At 39.4% G+C, this 14323-nt stretch overlaps 1 protein-coding gene across 1 annotated transcript in view; it reads right to left on the bottom strand.

The window, feature by feature from the left end:
- Positions 1-2535: 2535 nt before the first annotated feature.
- LOC115427016 (N-alpha-acetyltransferase 15, NatA auxiliary subunit-like) overlaps positions 2536-14323 on the bottom strand; it is a 110744-nt gene continuing 98956 nt past the window's right edge. The window contains 2 exon segments of the mRNA XM_030145360.1: positions 2536-2745; positions 13234-13331. Coding sequence (XP_030001220.1) covers positions 2536-2745; positions 13234-13331 — 308 coding nt within the window.

The following is a 14323-nucleotide window of genomic DNA, read 5'->3' as shown; positions in this document are numbered from 1 at the left end:
CGTCATCAGGGATATCACTGAGAACCTCCTGAATCCGTAAGAAATAAGAAAATACAAAATCCCCATTTGTGTCGTCTTTAAAAAAAAAATGTTCTTGTCATAACTTCAGCGATACTAAAAATTCTCCAAGCAATTTCTAATGCCTGGTTACTTTTCACCCACCCTGTATAGATCTGCCCCCACTTGATCTGAAATCCTACAGAAAGCACATGTTATTGTAATCATGGTATTCTCTAATCACTTATTAACCCCGGCTTGATCTGAAATCCTACAGAAAGCACATGTTATTGTAATCATGTTATTCTCTAATCACTTATTAACCCCCGCTTGATCTGAAATCCTACAGAAAGCACATGTTATTGTAATCATGTTATTCTCTAATCACATCATCCATCTAACCATATCTACCATTCTCTGGATTCCTGGAATCATTTGTAAATATCAGGAAATGAAGAACATGTTCATCTGCATGAATTGAAGCCATTATTCCAATGTCATTCTTTCACTGCTGGACTGAGAAAATAACTCAGAGGACATACTGGACAGAGGTTAAATTATCTAAAGTCTGCTCAGAAGTTGAACCTACATTGCAGCCACCTGATTGGTCTCTGACTGTGACTGGTCATTACAGCTGTCAACCAAGTGCTTTCATAACACCAAATAATTTTGTGGAAACAGATAATAAAGAGATAAGGGTAGGATGCATGAGTTATACTGTACACAGCCACAAGGGGGAGTTACACTTCAAATATCAAACACCTCCAGTGTTTCCATCTCCATATAGTCTTTTTAGAGATACTTGAATGTGACACTTTCCCTTTGCCCTGCTGTCCTTTCATGACCATTACAAGAGCATCTTTGTTATTGTTCTAGAGTGTTCAGGTACTCTGCTTACACATGGGGGTAGAAGTGTTCCTAGAGATGGCGTTCATAGCACTCATTTGAGTCAAGATGAGCCCTTTGAGGTCCCTGTTTGGAGAACAAGCAGCAGACAGACTGCAGTCAAAATCCAGCCTCTACAGTCCACCATCAGCTGTCTGTGTGTAAAATGAACCAAACCTAACACATGAATTATGAAAACTATTACACCATTTTAGCGCCAAATAAAGCCAGAAACAAGACTGAAAACAATGAACATTAACTTCACTCCAGTGTTCAAATTAGTCTGTTGGCGTCAGCAGCAGAAGTCAATGCCTTCGGCTAATGTTTGCATTGTCTTACTGCATTTTATATAGAACTCACACTTCACTCATTTTGGTTATTGGGTTAATTTTGCAAAAAGCATATGAATAAACACTAAATTTTGCATTTGTCATGTCTCCTTTGTTCATGCTGTCTTAAATCATTTACCTCTTATTAGATCTTTACATTGTTTCATCTTATCATTTGTGTTTTACGTACTTTCATTTAGTGTTGTCTGGAATACTGGATGGGGTTGTGTTCTCTATGGTTTTGTTTAATACATTTAGCTTCAAATTGGTCTTGATGTCATGAAAATGCACAAGGACACAATATAAAACTGGATGACTCAGCTCAACTGCATAAACACGTAAATGCCAAGTCTGCTTTGGTAAGTATGAAACAGAAAACTAAAATATTTGTATTAAAATGTATGGAGTTAAAGGAAAAGTTCAACCAATACTGAAAGATGCTTGAAAATCTACGGAGACCCAGTATTTGCATTTTACTTCCCTTTACTTTGTCTACTGATCACATGCTCAATAAATGTTCGAGTATTATTTAAAGGAATCCTTTAAAAACCAAAGGCTTTTAGTCAACCCAGTTTCATTCACAACTTTTTGCTGGTTGATAAATAGAATCATCCAAAGGTTCTTTTTAGAAGAAAGCCCAGGTAGCAGATGCTGCCGTCAACCTCCAGAGTGAAGCATTGGTTTTGTGGGTTCCACCTGGACCTCGTCCCCTCTCTCCCCTTACTCCTCCCATCTCAGTCTGTGGTGGGTCAGGCAGGCAGCACCCTCATGTGTCACCACAGGGAACTGCAGGACTGTTGTGACAGCGTCTCTTGTCAAATCCATGTTCTGAACACATCACCACCACTATTACAATGGTACCATTTGGTTTTGCAAACATTGTTTTATTAATCCATTTGTCAGTTTGTAATATATAAATTACTTTTAAAAACGTGAGAAGCAGATGCACCTACAAGAAGGACATGGCAGGAAAACACAGGAGTTATAAAAAAAAAAACCTAGACTGTGTTTACAGAAGCCATCTTAGTCAGCCAATGTCCACTTTTCCCAGAATCCTCCTTTTCCTCCCCCTATTGTATTGATCATTTTTTCCCAGTTACAGAACAGCTGTGGACTGAGCCTGTTTATTGGTTCCAAAAGTGAAGTGGGCATCTTCCGGCTCCATGTGCCAGCTCCCTCGTCTCTGTCAGTGCAATGCAGGGGCGACTCGCTGCAGCCATAGCCCACGGGGGTCTGAGGGGCTGGGCTAAAGGAAGTGGGTGTGTTGGCAGACTAAGGCATCTGGCGGTGCCTTTTGCTGCTCCTCCTCCTCTCGTCTCAGTGCTCACATTTCGTTGGCCATGTCGTCGTGCTCCCCTGCAGACAGGTCTCCGTTGGCACTGATGTTGGTGCTGTGGTCTTGGTAACCAGGGGGCATGAAGGCCAGGCTGTAGGGGTAGATCTTGTGGCAGGTGGCTCGGTATGCTTCAGCAGCTTTCTGCTGACCGGCACCCAGCTGCCCGTTACGCAGAGCCTCCAGCACCTCTGTACAGATCTGTAGGACGTGCACAGAGAAGTGTCAGACCGAAGATGGACACACAAGCCCTTTTCAGGGCCACAGAGAACCGTGCCAGTGCTGGTTCCCGCACCTAATCTTGAATCAGGCAATGTGTTCACACCAAGGTTATAATAGTGTTAGATTTTTCATTATAGTTTAGTTTGATTTAGTTTTGACTTTTTTTCCCCAATTCAGTTAATTTTAATTAGTTTTTAGAGCAAGCTTGCTAGTTTTAATTAGTTTTCGTTATTTTTCTAAATGCTTATTTTTAGTTTAGTTTTAGTATTAGTTTTATCATATCTTTTGTCTCCCTTGCCGTCGTATTCAAAGAAATTAGTGATGCGTAGATCAGCGGGTTACCCACGGGACACTTTATTTGGGGGGCGATCACTGATTGAGCAGTGACACAGAAATATGTACAGTATGATGAATGAATTCCCTATAGCTGGTTAAAATATTTAGCGATATATAGCCTGTTACATTTTATATTATTTGATGGTTATGACACGGTCCAGACTGATTACTGCATCAGGTTTTTCTGTTTGTTTCCTTTTCTGTCTTTCTGTTAATAAATCTCTTCCTCCCTTCAGCAGCATGCATTTGAGTCCCATCATTCACGCTGCATGATAAATTAGTACTAGTAATGCACAGATCAGCGGGATGACCCACAGGTAACCTGCAGGTTGGTCAAAAAATGTCACTTTATTTGCTGGGTGGGTCAAATAATTCCGCAAAAGCGGGACCCGCAGGTTGAAGGAAAAAAAAAAAAAACAGACATGCACATCTCTAAAATAAATCCTATATAGGACTCTGCTGCTTTCTCCCTGCTTTAGTCTGGATGTTGCAGGTAGAGTGGTGACGAGAAGTAAACCACAAGTGACGAGACGCGACGGACTGTAAAGTGCTGTATGGCGCCGCCAGCTAAAATTGCTCGAGTGAAATAAATCAATTTGATAACAATATGACATTGACAAAGACTAAGTTAGTTTTGTAAGCACACAATACCATCATTTTTTTCTTTTAATTATAGTTCTTAATTATTTCAGTTAGGACGTTTTTCAATTCTAGTTTTTGTCATTTGTTCATTTTCGTTAATGATAACCTTCGTTCACACCAAAAATCAGAGCATTTGGGAACTGAAAACTTGGTTACCAGTGGGCACCAAGTAAAACTTGGTTTTTCTAAGTGAACCATGACCGCATGAGTGGACGTCACCAGGTTGATGAAGCAGAAAAATAAACCACGAAAATGTGAGTGAGGAAAATGGCTGAGAAACTGGGTTGTAGTGTTTTGTGTTGCATTCCATAAAAAACATCTTTTGGGGGGCGCTAGTGAGCGACACATGGAGTAAGACGTCTTTTCATGTGCTCCTGCAGAATCGCTAATATATCCATCTAAAAATACCTATTCTGCATGAAGAACTCATCTAAAGTACAATTAAGACTATCCAAAACACACCAAGAGCCGAACAAACTGCGGAAAGCAAAGCTGAATGGATAAAAAAACTGGAGAAGTTCAAATACACAGCTAGCGGCCAACGAGCTAAAAGGACCCTGAGGCAGAACCAACCTACGCTAGCTAACCTGGACCAACTGTCACCGACAGAAAGTACTGATAGTGCAATTATGTCCGCCAAAAATATCAAAGCCGACATCCTCAACACTGTGAGGGGAGAAATACCGAAAATCCTCAGAGAGGAACTCAAAAGTGCCCTGGCGGTGGACTTCGACACCCTCAAATCCGAGCTATGAGCTGTGCGGTCGGAAATTGCTAACACCTCAGCAGCTATCAGGTCAGAAATAAACCAAATGAAAACAGACATTCAAGATGTGACTGAAGGACTATCGACGTGGTTGGATGAGGTGGCCTCACTGCAAACCATGGTAACCAGCCTTCAAAGCCAGATTGTGACTTTGAAAGACAAGTGTGAGGACATGGAGGGCAGAATGAGACGGGGAGACATTACGATTGCTGGTGTGGACGAGCTCCCGAGTTCCAGTGCGCCAGAGTCGGTGTCTAAAATGCTTAAAGAAGTGCTGCAGCTGGATCGGGAGATAAAGATTGACCGCTCGCACCGTACGCTTGGCCCCAGAGGAACTCCAGGAGACCAGGTAAAGCCACGAGTGATGATCGTTAAACTTCACTATGACGGAGACGCGGCGGAAATTCTGAGGAGAGCACGAGACCGAGTCCCGCTGATGTACAACGGGAAATGGATTGCAATATTCCCCGACTACACTTCCAACGTCGCCAGAGCTAGGACTGCATTCACAGATGTATGTAAGGAGCTTCGAAATCGGAAAGGAATCCGGTACGGCCTGCTCTACCCGGCCAGACTCCGGATCACCTTTAATGACCAGGACAAGGAGTTTGTGGATCCAAAAAAAGCCATGGAATATGTCCAGAAACTATGCACAGAGCCTGAAGAAGGCTGAACGATGAACGATTGTTTTCCGGAGTAACATTTTCATATGTCATGTTGGGGTAGCCTTTTCATAATGTAAGGCTGTTTAACTTGATGCTTGTTCTGCAGGAGCACAAGTGAGTATTTTTTCGCACACTTGTAGACAGTCTATATCATCTGAGACTGTTTTCTTGCCATTTGTTTAGTGGCTAGGGACTAAGTCCACCACTACTTTGCTGCTTAACTAATGTCAGCTAATGTTAGTGTTATTTGTTTTCTTGTTTTGTTAGTTCTGGTCCCTCTTCCCCAGGGACCCTGCCTTAATCATTAGTACAAGAAGGTTATCTTTCTTTTCCCCTACTTGGTCTGATATTGACTATGCTGAGATAGAAATGCTATTCTGCAGCTGTATTAGTAACTTACATTTACTTCACTACCTTTGGTTTTATTATCTAAATCCACTCTTTAGAACTTAAACCTCCATACATATACTATATGCACAAATTATTCACCTCTGCTTCCCATCTCCATCCCATGGTTTTCAATACTGGGAAATCTATTCACAAATCCTATTGTTTAATTAATGGGAACACTCAAAATTATAAGCTATAATGTTAAAGGTCTCCATAGTCCTGTTAAGAGAAAGAAAATTATGCACCAACTGAAACAAGTCAACTGTCAGATAGCTTTCCTACAGGAAACCCACTTATCTGATGTGGAACACGAAAAGCTGAAAAAGTCATGGGCAGATAAAGTATATTATTCCTCACGTCACTCTGTGAGGAAAAAGGGGGTATCTATACTCATACATAGACATGTCAATTTTGTAAAAACTTCTGCACACAAGGACACTGAGGGCAGGTATATCTTGGTTAATGGACTGACTGATGGCACGAAAGTATCCTTCATTAATGTATACGCACAGAATGAAGATGATCCTGGCTTCATTAGAATGCTATTTAATAAAATATTACAATGTAGCACTGGACTAATTTTGATAGGAGGAGATTTTAATTGTGTAATGTCTAATACGTTAGACCGGAAACCCCCCTCTAAAGCTACCCTTTCCCAAATGAGTAAAATGCTCAAACATCAATGCGCAGAGGCTGGCCTTGTTGATGTATGGAGGAGCAAATTCCCTGGAAGTAGAGATTTCACATTCTACTCAAACAGACATGCATCATATTCAAGAATTGATTATTTCTTTACGTCTAAGAAAGACCAATATAGAATATCTGATTTTAAAATACTACCTATTACATTATCTGATCATGCACCTATAGAATTAAAGTGGGACATAGGCCACAGACCATCCTCTAAACAATGGAGACTAAATGCATCCCTCCTAAATGACAGAGTTTAACTCCTTCATCAAAACAGAGCTTAAGAATTACATGGACACTAATATCTCATCGGTAACATCCCCCCTTATCATATGGGACTGTGCCAAAGCATTCCTTAGAGGTCGCATTATTTCATTTACATGTGCTAGGAAAAGACAGAAGGAAGCCAAACAGCGAGAATTAAAAGATAAAATACAAGAATTAGAATATAATCATAAACAGTCTGCATCAAATAGTCTACTAAAACAATTAAATACAACACGTAGAGAACCTGATAGTTTACTATCAGATAAGATTGAAGGAAATTTAAGATTTACCAAACAAAAAATATTATGAGCATGGCAATAGGGCAAGCAGATTATTAGCTTTCCAATTAAGAAAACAAAAATCATCTAATATAGTGCAAAAAATAAAATTACAAAGTACTTTTGTTACAAAACCAGATGAAATAGCAGAATCCTTTGCACTTTTCTATAAATTCCTATATAAAAATACTGATACTTGCACCAATGATAAAAAAATTGCAGATTTCTTAAAAAACATAAAATTGCCAGAATTGACTGAAACGACAGCTAGGGACCTAGATAAACCAATTGAAGAATGGGAGATCAAGCAGGTGATCTCAACACAAAAAAATAATAAAACCCCAGGGCCAGATGGCTACATTAATGAATTTTATAAAACTTTTAGTGATATACTGTCCCCCCTATTGTTAAAAGCATATCACAATGCATTTTATTCTAAAACCATGGCACCTTCCTGGACAGATACAACCATCATAGTAATACATAAAGAGGGCAAAGATGCGACCGAATGCCAGTCCTATAGACCAATATCACTGCTAAATAGAGATGTGTGAATATTGACAGCAATACTGGCTAAACAAGTCAACCAAATGATAACTCAGATTATTCATCCTGACCAAACTGGATTCATTGCTGGAAGATATTATGGGGATAATTTACGACACCTGCTGAATACAATATCATATCAAAAAGATAAGAAATCAGAGTCAATGATTTTATCTTTGGATGCTCAGAAAAAGCATTTGACCGTGTGTCATGGCAATTTTTATTTCAAACTTTACAACACTTTGGATTTGGACCTAACTTTATAAACTGGATTCAAACACTCTACTCAGACCCCCAGGCTTCCGTTAAAGTCAGTGTCTATATATCACAGAGATTTAAACTGGAACGCGGCTGTAGGCAGGGCTGTTCTTTATCACCATTGCTTTTTGCCATCAGCATTGAACCATTTGCCCAACTCATCAGAGATAACATTAACATCAAAGGAATTATGATAAATACTGAGGAACATAAATTGTCACTATATGCAGACGATATATTGCTATATCTAACAGAATTGGCGTCTACAATACCACATCTTAAGACTTTAATTAATGAATTTGGATACTACTCAGGATATAAGGTAAATATTGATAAAACAGAGGCTATGGACATCAATGGCAAGATACCCCAAAACGTAAAACTTCAGACTGGTTTTAAATGGCCCAGTGATGGTATTAAATATCTTGGTATATTTATTCCCTTATCCCTACAGAACCTTTATGATGCTAATTATACCAAAATAATCCAGTGCATAAAAGGAGACCTGGATCGCTGGTCTGTGCTCCCTCTTTCTCTACTGGGACGTATTGAAAGCATCCGCATGAATGTTCTGCCACGACTTTATTTATTTCAAATGTTACCCATAGATATTCCTAAGCTTGTTCTCAACAATTTCGATAAAATGTTGTCAAAATTCATATGGCAAAATAAGCGTCCTAGAATTAGACTTAAAACTCTACAATTATCAAAGTCCAGTGGAGGCCTCAACCTACCAAATTTAAAATTTTACTTTTGGGCAGCACAAATGAAACCCTTGATAGGATGGATTCAAGATAACACAAACACACGATGGGTTAATATTGAAAAACAACAATGTCAAGATCCCTTACAAAGCATGCCCTTTCCAGATGCACCCACTGGAGAGATGTCGGACTGGACCAGGGTCACTTTTACAATATGGAGTGAAATAAAGTGTGCGTTTTAAGCTCCCAAAGTTAATTTCACCTTTGATAAATATTGGCTACATGAAGTCTTTTACACCCAATAATCTAGACAACAGCTTTAAAAAATATTCAGAAAAGGGATTGATTTACCTGCATCAGCTGTTTGATGGTGGGATATTTAAGACATTTGAGCAGTTGAAAGATGACTTTGATCTCCCCAGTACAAATTTTTTTTAGGTATTTGCAACTTTGAACTCTTCTGATGACTCACAAGGAATGGGATAAATTCACAAAACCTACACCCCTAGAAAAGTATCTGATAGAGTTACAAACTGGTGATGGAGAAAAGAAAATAATTTCTAAACTGTATAATATTTTCTTATTTATGAATCAAAATAACTCCTCGCAGATAAGAGGGAGATGGGAGGCAGAGGCGAACGTGGACATATCTGAGGATGACTGGCACGATGCATGTACGGAGGCACATCTGGTTACGAATTCTAATACATGGAGGGAATTCAAATAGAAAATAATCACTAGATATTTCAGAACATCAGAAATAGTGTCTAAGATGGATCCCCAACATCCCAGTTCATGCTGGAGGAACTGCGGAGCCCATAGAGCTAATCACACTCACATATTTTGGGTTTGTCCTAAGTTAAGTGTGTTTTGGAGGGAGGTGTTCAATGCCGTGAAGGAGGTTTTTAAAATGAACATCCCACAAAGCTTCACAGTGGCAGTTTTGGGAGTAATACCTGAAGGTCTGGATAGAAAAGCAGATAAATACCTTTTGAATATATTATTCACTGCTGCCTTAAAGTCTATAACCATCAGTTGGATGAAACCAGAACCTCCCTCATATAATACATGGATTCAAAAGGTTTGGGATATTTACCAGATGGAGCAGATCACAAACTTGCTCAGGCTTCAGAAAACCATATTTACTAAAAGATGGGAACCTATGTTACCTTTACTACTGCAACAATATTTACTGGTGATGCAAGAATACTCCATGTTATCAAGGTGCTGTCATTCTACCTCTGACAAAGATTTATATCTACAGCCTTTTTTAGTTTTATTTTTTTAGTTTTTGAAGTGAACATTGTTTGCTATAATTGTTATTGCTTTCTCAAATTTCATCATATATGCCCGTGGAGGTGTATGAGAACATATTTGCAGCTGTGTAGGGGGAAAAGAAATTAATTGAACTGTACTTGAATGTATAATTGTACTGTACTAAGAAAAAGAGAAAATTTAATAAAAATTAAGTTAAAAAAAAAAACCAAACATCTTTTGAGAGTTCTGTCATCTTTATTGCCACTCGTACATTCACTTGCAGACATGCAGTTTTTCTTCTACAACCTATCCCATATGCATCAGTCCAACTACATCTACTGCAAGTGTCAAGGGACAAAACAGTAACAATATATCTCCCTTTTTTTTGGTGGCGAAGCAACGCCTTTTGTTGATGATGTGTAATGGGCTTGCATAATGGTATAAATATGAGCCATTCACAGGCAAGCACTTTGATTCCCAGTGTAACTGGTGTGGGATCTGGCTCTGACACCATGCTGGTCGGTCTGAAAACAGAGACCGTTAGACTGAAGGTGGACCCAACATGGGGTGGACCTGACCAGAGGGAGGCTCTAGGATGGGACTGATTAAATGGTACTGGTACTACTCATACCCATACTGCTTATCCATCTGGTAATTTCAGTGTTCTTAGTAGATTATCTAGGTCAGGGTTACAGTTCAAACTGAGGAGAGAATTATTTGCTTCATTATCTCACTAGCTCCACCCCTATACCTTTCTCAACCACTCATCTATCCAGCATAGCCCCATACACATTCAATGCATTACAAACAGTCAGTAACTGCTGAACTTTCAAACCATAACATCAACAGAACAATTACTGCAGGGTTACTAAAATACATTTCATGGCTCCTGTACTCTTTTTAATGCTGCATAAATTTCATCATAAAATTTTAAGACAAAATGACATTACTCTTTAAACTGTCACGAGTCTTCACATAAACAGATGTAGTAATAGGCTCGCTACTAGCATGGGAGCTAATTATCCTACAAGGTTTATATAAATCTTCCAAAATGCATTTCCTCTGTAAATGGTCATGTGTAGCTGAAGTGGCCTCATGGTACACCAGGCTCAGTTTACAGATCTGACGTGCCAATTTTCTTGGTAGTGTCACACACAAAATGTTCCCAAACTTTGGACTGTTTATTTCTCGTAGTCTCGCTTCAGCCGGCTTTACCCCTGCCCCCTTCTGTTACCGGTCATTAGCGTGCATGTGCTGTCAGTGTACCAAAGATTTGGAAAAAGTGAGATGTCTCACCCTGAGCTACTTCAACTGGCTACTGTGAAACAGCCCTACAGTATTTTTAATCACTTCATTTAATTTTTTTTTTTTTTTTAATTTTTTTTTTCAATAATGTAATTTTAATTTCAGTAGTTTTCCTGCAGCCTCCAGATCTCTGAATCTCTGGCTCCAAATCTATGAGCAACAAATCAGATGATGTTCTGACCATTTCACATTAAATTCATGAATGGACCTGAAAGCTTTCTGATCTCGAGTGAATCGCAAATATGCATCACAGACAAATGTCTTAGTCAGCAACGGAGTTGGTGAGAAAAATTTGCCAGATAAATTTTATGTTGCTGTAAAACTTATAAGTCCTATTTTTCTTAGTCCAGTACCACTGGGAAAACAATATCAGAGATTATCAGTACTTTTTAACACTTTCAGTGCCATGGGCCGATTAAATCGGCTTTACGAAAACAACCTGTTAAGTGCCACGGGCCGATCAGATCGGCTTTGGAGAACACGCCATATTTGTGTACAAACAAACCATCCACCCCCATTTCTTTCTCACATTTCGATGACGTTCTTTCTGCGTCCCCCTTTTGAGACCAAGCAGACGGGAATTTGAGGTCACGTGACCGAATAATATTTTTATATCTTTTTAACGTTTCTTATTCTCCGGTGTTTCATCAAGGGGAGCCCTCCATGCCGGGGGGCGGCTGTGGACTCCGGGGGCTGTGGCGCCTTCTCTCACTGGGGTCCGCTCCTTTCTGGTGGGTGGGGGTCCCAGTTGGCCCTCTCCCACTAGTTGGGATGCTGGTGCCTGGTCACCGGGGTCGGCGGCTGCCTCCTGGTGCGGATGGCTCCCTGAGACAGCGCCTCCTAAATTGATGTTTTACTTTTACTTGTACATTTTTGTTCTGGTCTACCCGTGCTCAGTCAGTATTCTTAAGTATGTGTGAGCTTGTGGGTTTGCATGTATATGTGTGTGTGTGTGCGGGTGAGTGGGTGGGTGTGGGTGGGGGGCGGTACTGATGTTTTAAACTGATATGTAAAGCACTTTGTGCTACAGTTTTTAATGTATGAAAAGTGCTATATAAATAAAGATTATTATTATTATTATTATTATTATAAATTATGCAAATTACGATCAATAATGAATTGGCTGCGTCCGGTGCGTTTTGGATCAAATCAGCAATCGGTCGGATGTTACCGAGCGGTTTCCTGCAGGATTCTTCAAACATTATAAAAACGACGCGAAATACTGAAAAACGGCCAAATTCTGTGGCACTTTTAAGGCTTATTAGCCCCTTAACTGTCTGGCACTTAAAGAGTTAAACAGTTCTAGTTCAGATTTCTGTGCATCCATATGTCACCCCCTTCTTCCCTCCTCCCCCAATCTCTCTCTTTCTTTACCCTCTCTCTTTAACCCCAACTGGTCAAGGCAAATGACCATCCTCCAAGAGTCGGGATTTGCTCCAGGTTTCTGCCTATCAAAAGGAAGTTTTTCCTCGCCTCTGTCACCAAGTGTTTGCTCCTGGAAGATTCTATTGGGTTTCTGTAAATTGGCTTTAGAGTCTGGTTTTGACCAGCTCTATATGTAATGTGTCATGAGAAAACCTTTGTTATGATTTGGCGCAATATAAATAAAATTTGATTGACTGATTGAGAATATCGATCCTCTGGGATTTATTTGGCCCTGGGGCCCTTGTAGCACCAGGGTTTGGTACCCATCCCTTGCTCTAGGGATGGGTTTTGTTAATATTTCAATTCATGGACACCTTGGTTTTAACCCTCAAATATGCTTTTTTCCCTCCCTACCTCAACTATATTGATGAAACATCAATGTGGATAGCTTCAAAACTAACGAACTTTTCACAGGTCTAATAATTGAAGATGGATTTTAGTTCACACTCTTCAGCCCATTTTGTTTTTAGCCTTCTTCGATACTGGGGTTCTGTACTTTTAAAAAGCTTTTAAACAATTCTGTATCCACATACAGTGATAATAATAGTTTAAAAATATGTAAAATAGTTAGGGATGCATTAATACTGAGATTTTAAACATCAGGTTGGCCATTGTCCATGTTATTTTTAATTTTTGTGCGTTTAATTTTTCCCCTCTTTTATACCAGAAAAACAAACCTTTACAAGTCTTTATTACATTATTTTAGAATGAAAACAAATTTATTTAAGCACAGCAGATAAGTATCACAAACACCTGACAATTCCCATCAGTCACATAACATCCACACAGACATTAATGTAAGGAAGCAATATCGGTGCATTTTTAGAAATTATATTTACAAATATAAGCCATGGCTTCTGAGAAACACTGATAATAGAAAAGTGTTTGTGTGCATGATGATATAGTGATATGTGGTACTGTGGCAGCGCTCTACATACCTGGATGCTTCTTTCAGACAGTGACTCATCCAGAGCCGTAGCAATCTCACAGGCCATCTTATCTGAAGAAGGTTCCAGATAGACCATCATCTTAGCAGCTGCAAACATACGACACACAACCTGAAGCGACACAGCTGCATGTTCACAGTCTCAAACATAAGGCCAACATCCAACCAGGACAAGATACTCTAAACATTTTCCCGAAATGCATTCAAAAAGAAGCCGCTCAATGCATAGGAGTGTAGGAGTGTCAGTGGTGTGTTTACAAGTCAGCGAGTGTATGATGGAACAGTGTTTCATCTACCTGTGTCCTGCATCCTTTACACATAAATTTAGAAAAGGATGCAAAAAAATATGAACAAATGAGTCCCAGGAGATGCAAAATTAAAAAAAAAAAAAAAAAAAATTCACGACAGTTTGATAAGATTCTTTTCTGCTGAGGCAGTACAAGTGTCAGTGAACTTGTCTGTTTCAACGATCACAGATCTTGCGCTTGTGATAACCCCTCCCTGTCCCCCGCTGCTTCAGATCCTCACCCAGCAGAGAAACTGTCTGAATATTAAGGTGACCAAACGTCCTCTTTTGCCTGGACATGCCCCGTTTTCACGTCCTGTCCAGAGCGTCTGGTCACGACTGAAGTTATTGAGTCAAAGGTGTCGAAGTTGTTTTAGTTCAGGTTCCACATACACACCAATTGTTATCTCAAGTAAAATAATACCATAACCTATAAATAATGACTCCAAATTTTCTTCTTAGTTTAATGTGAAACAAATATCTATATATTATGCCTATGAATTATATTAATAATAAAATGTGAATAACCTGAACAAATATGAACTGACAAAAAGGACAAAAGTACATACACACAGCAGCTTTAATGACACTTCTACAGCCAGAATAATAAAATAATTCTACGCAGCCCGTTTCACTGAAATATTTTCTCTGGGTTTATGGGCACTTGGACAGAATACTACGGAATTCACATAACATGTGATCAAGTATCTTGAGGCGAAGCCAGGCGTCCTCTTTTTTGGAAATCAAAATATGGGCGTTCTACTCAATATAGATACTCAGGACAAATTCATGCGAG

This window comes from Sphaeramia orbicularis, chromosome 10 (assembly GCF_902148855.1).
Source record: "Sphaeramia orbicularis chromosome 10, fSphaOr1.1, whole genome shotgun sequence".
In the NCBI taxonomy this organism is placed as follows: Eukaryota; Metazoa; Chordata; class Actinopteri; order Kurtiformes; family Apogonidae; genus Sphaeramia; species Sphaeramia orbicularis.
The sequence above is the reverse complement of the archived record's forward strand: the minus strand, read 5'-3'. Positions and strand labels throughout refer to the sequence as shown.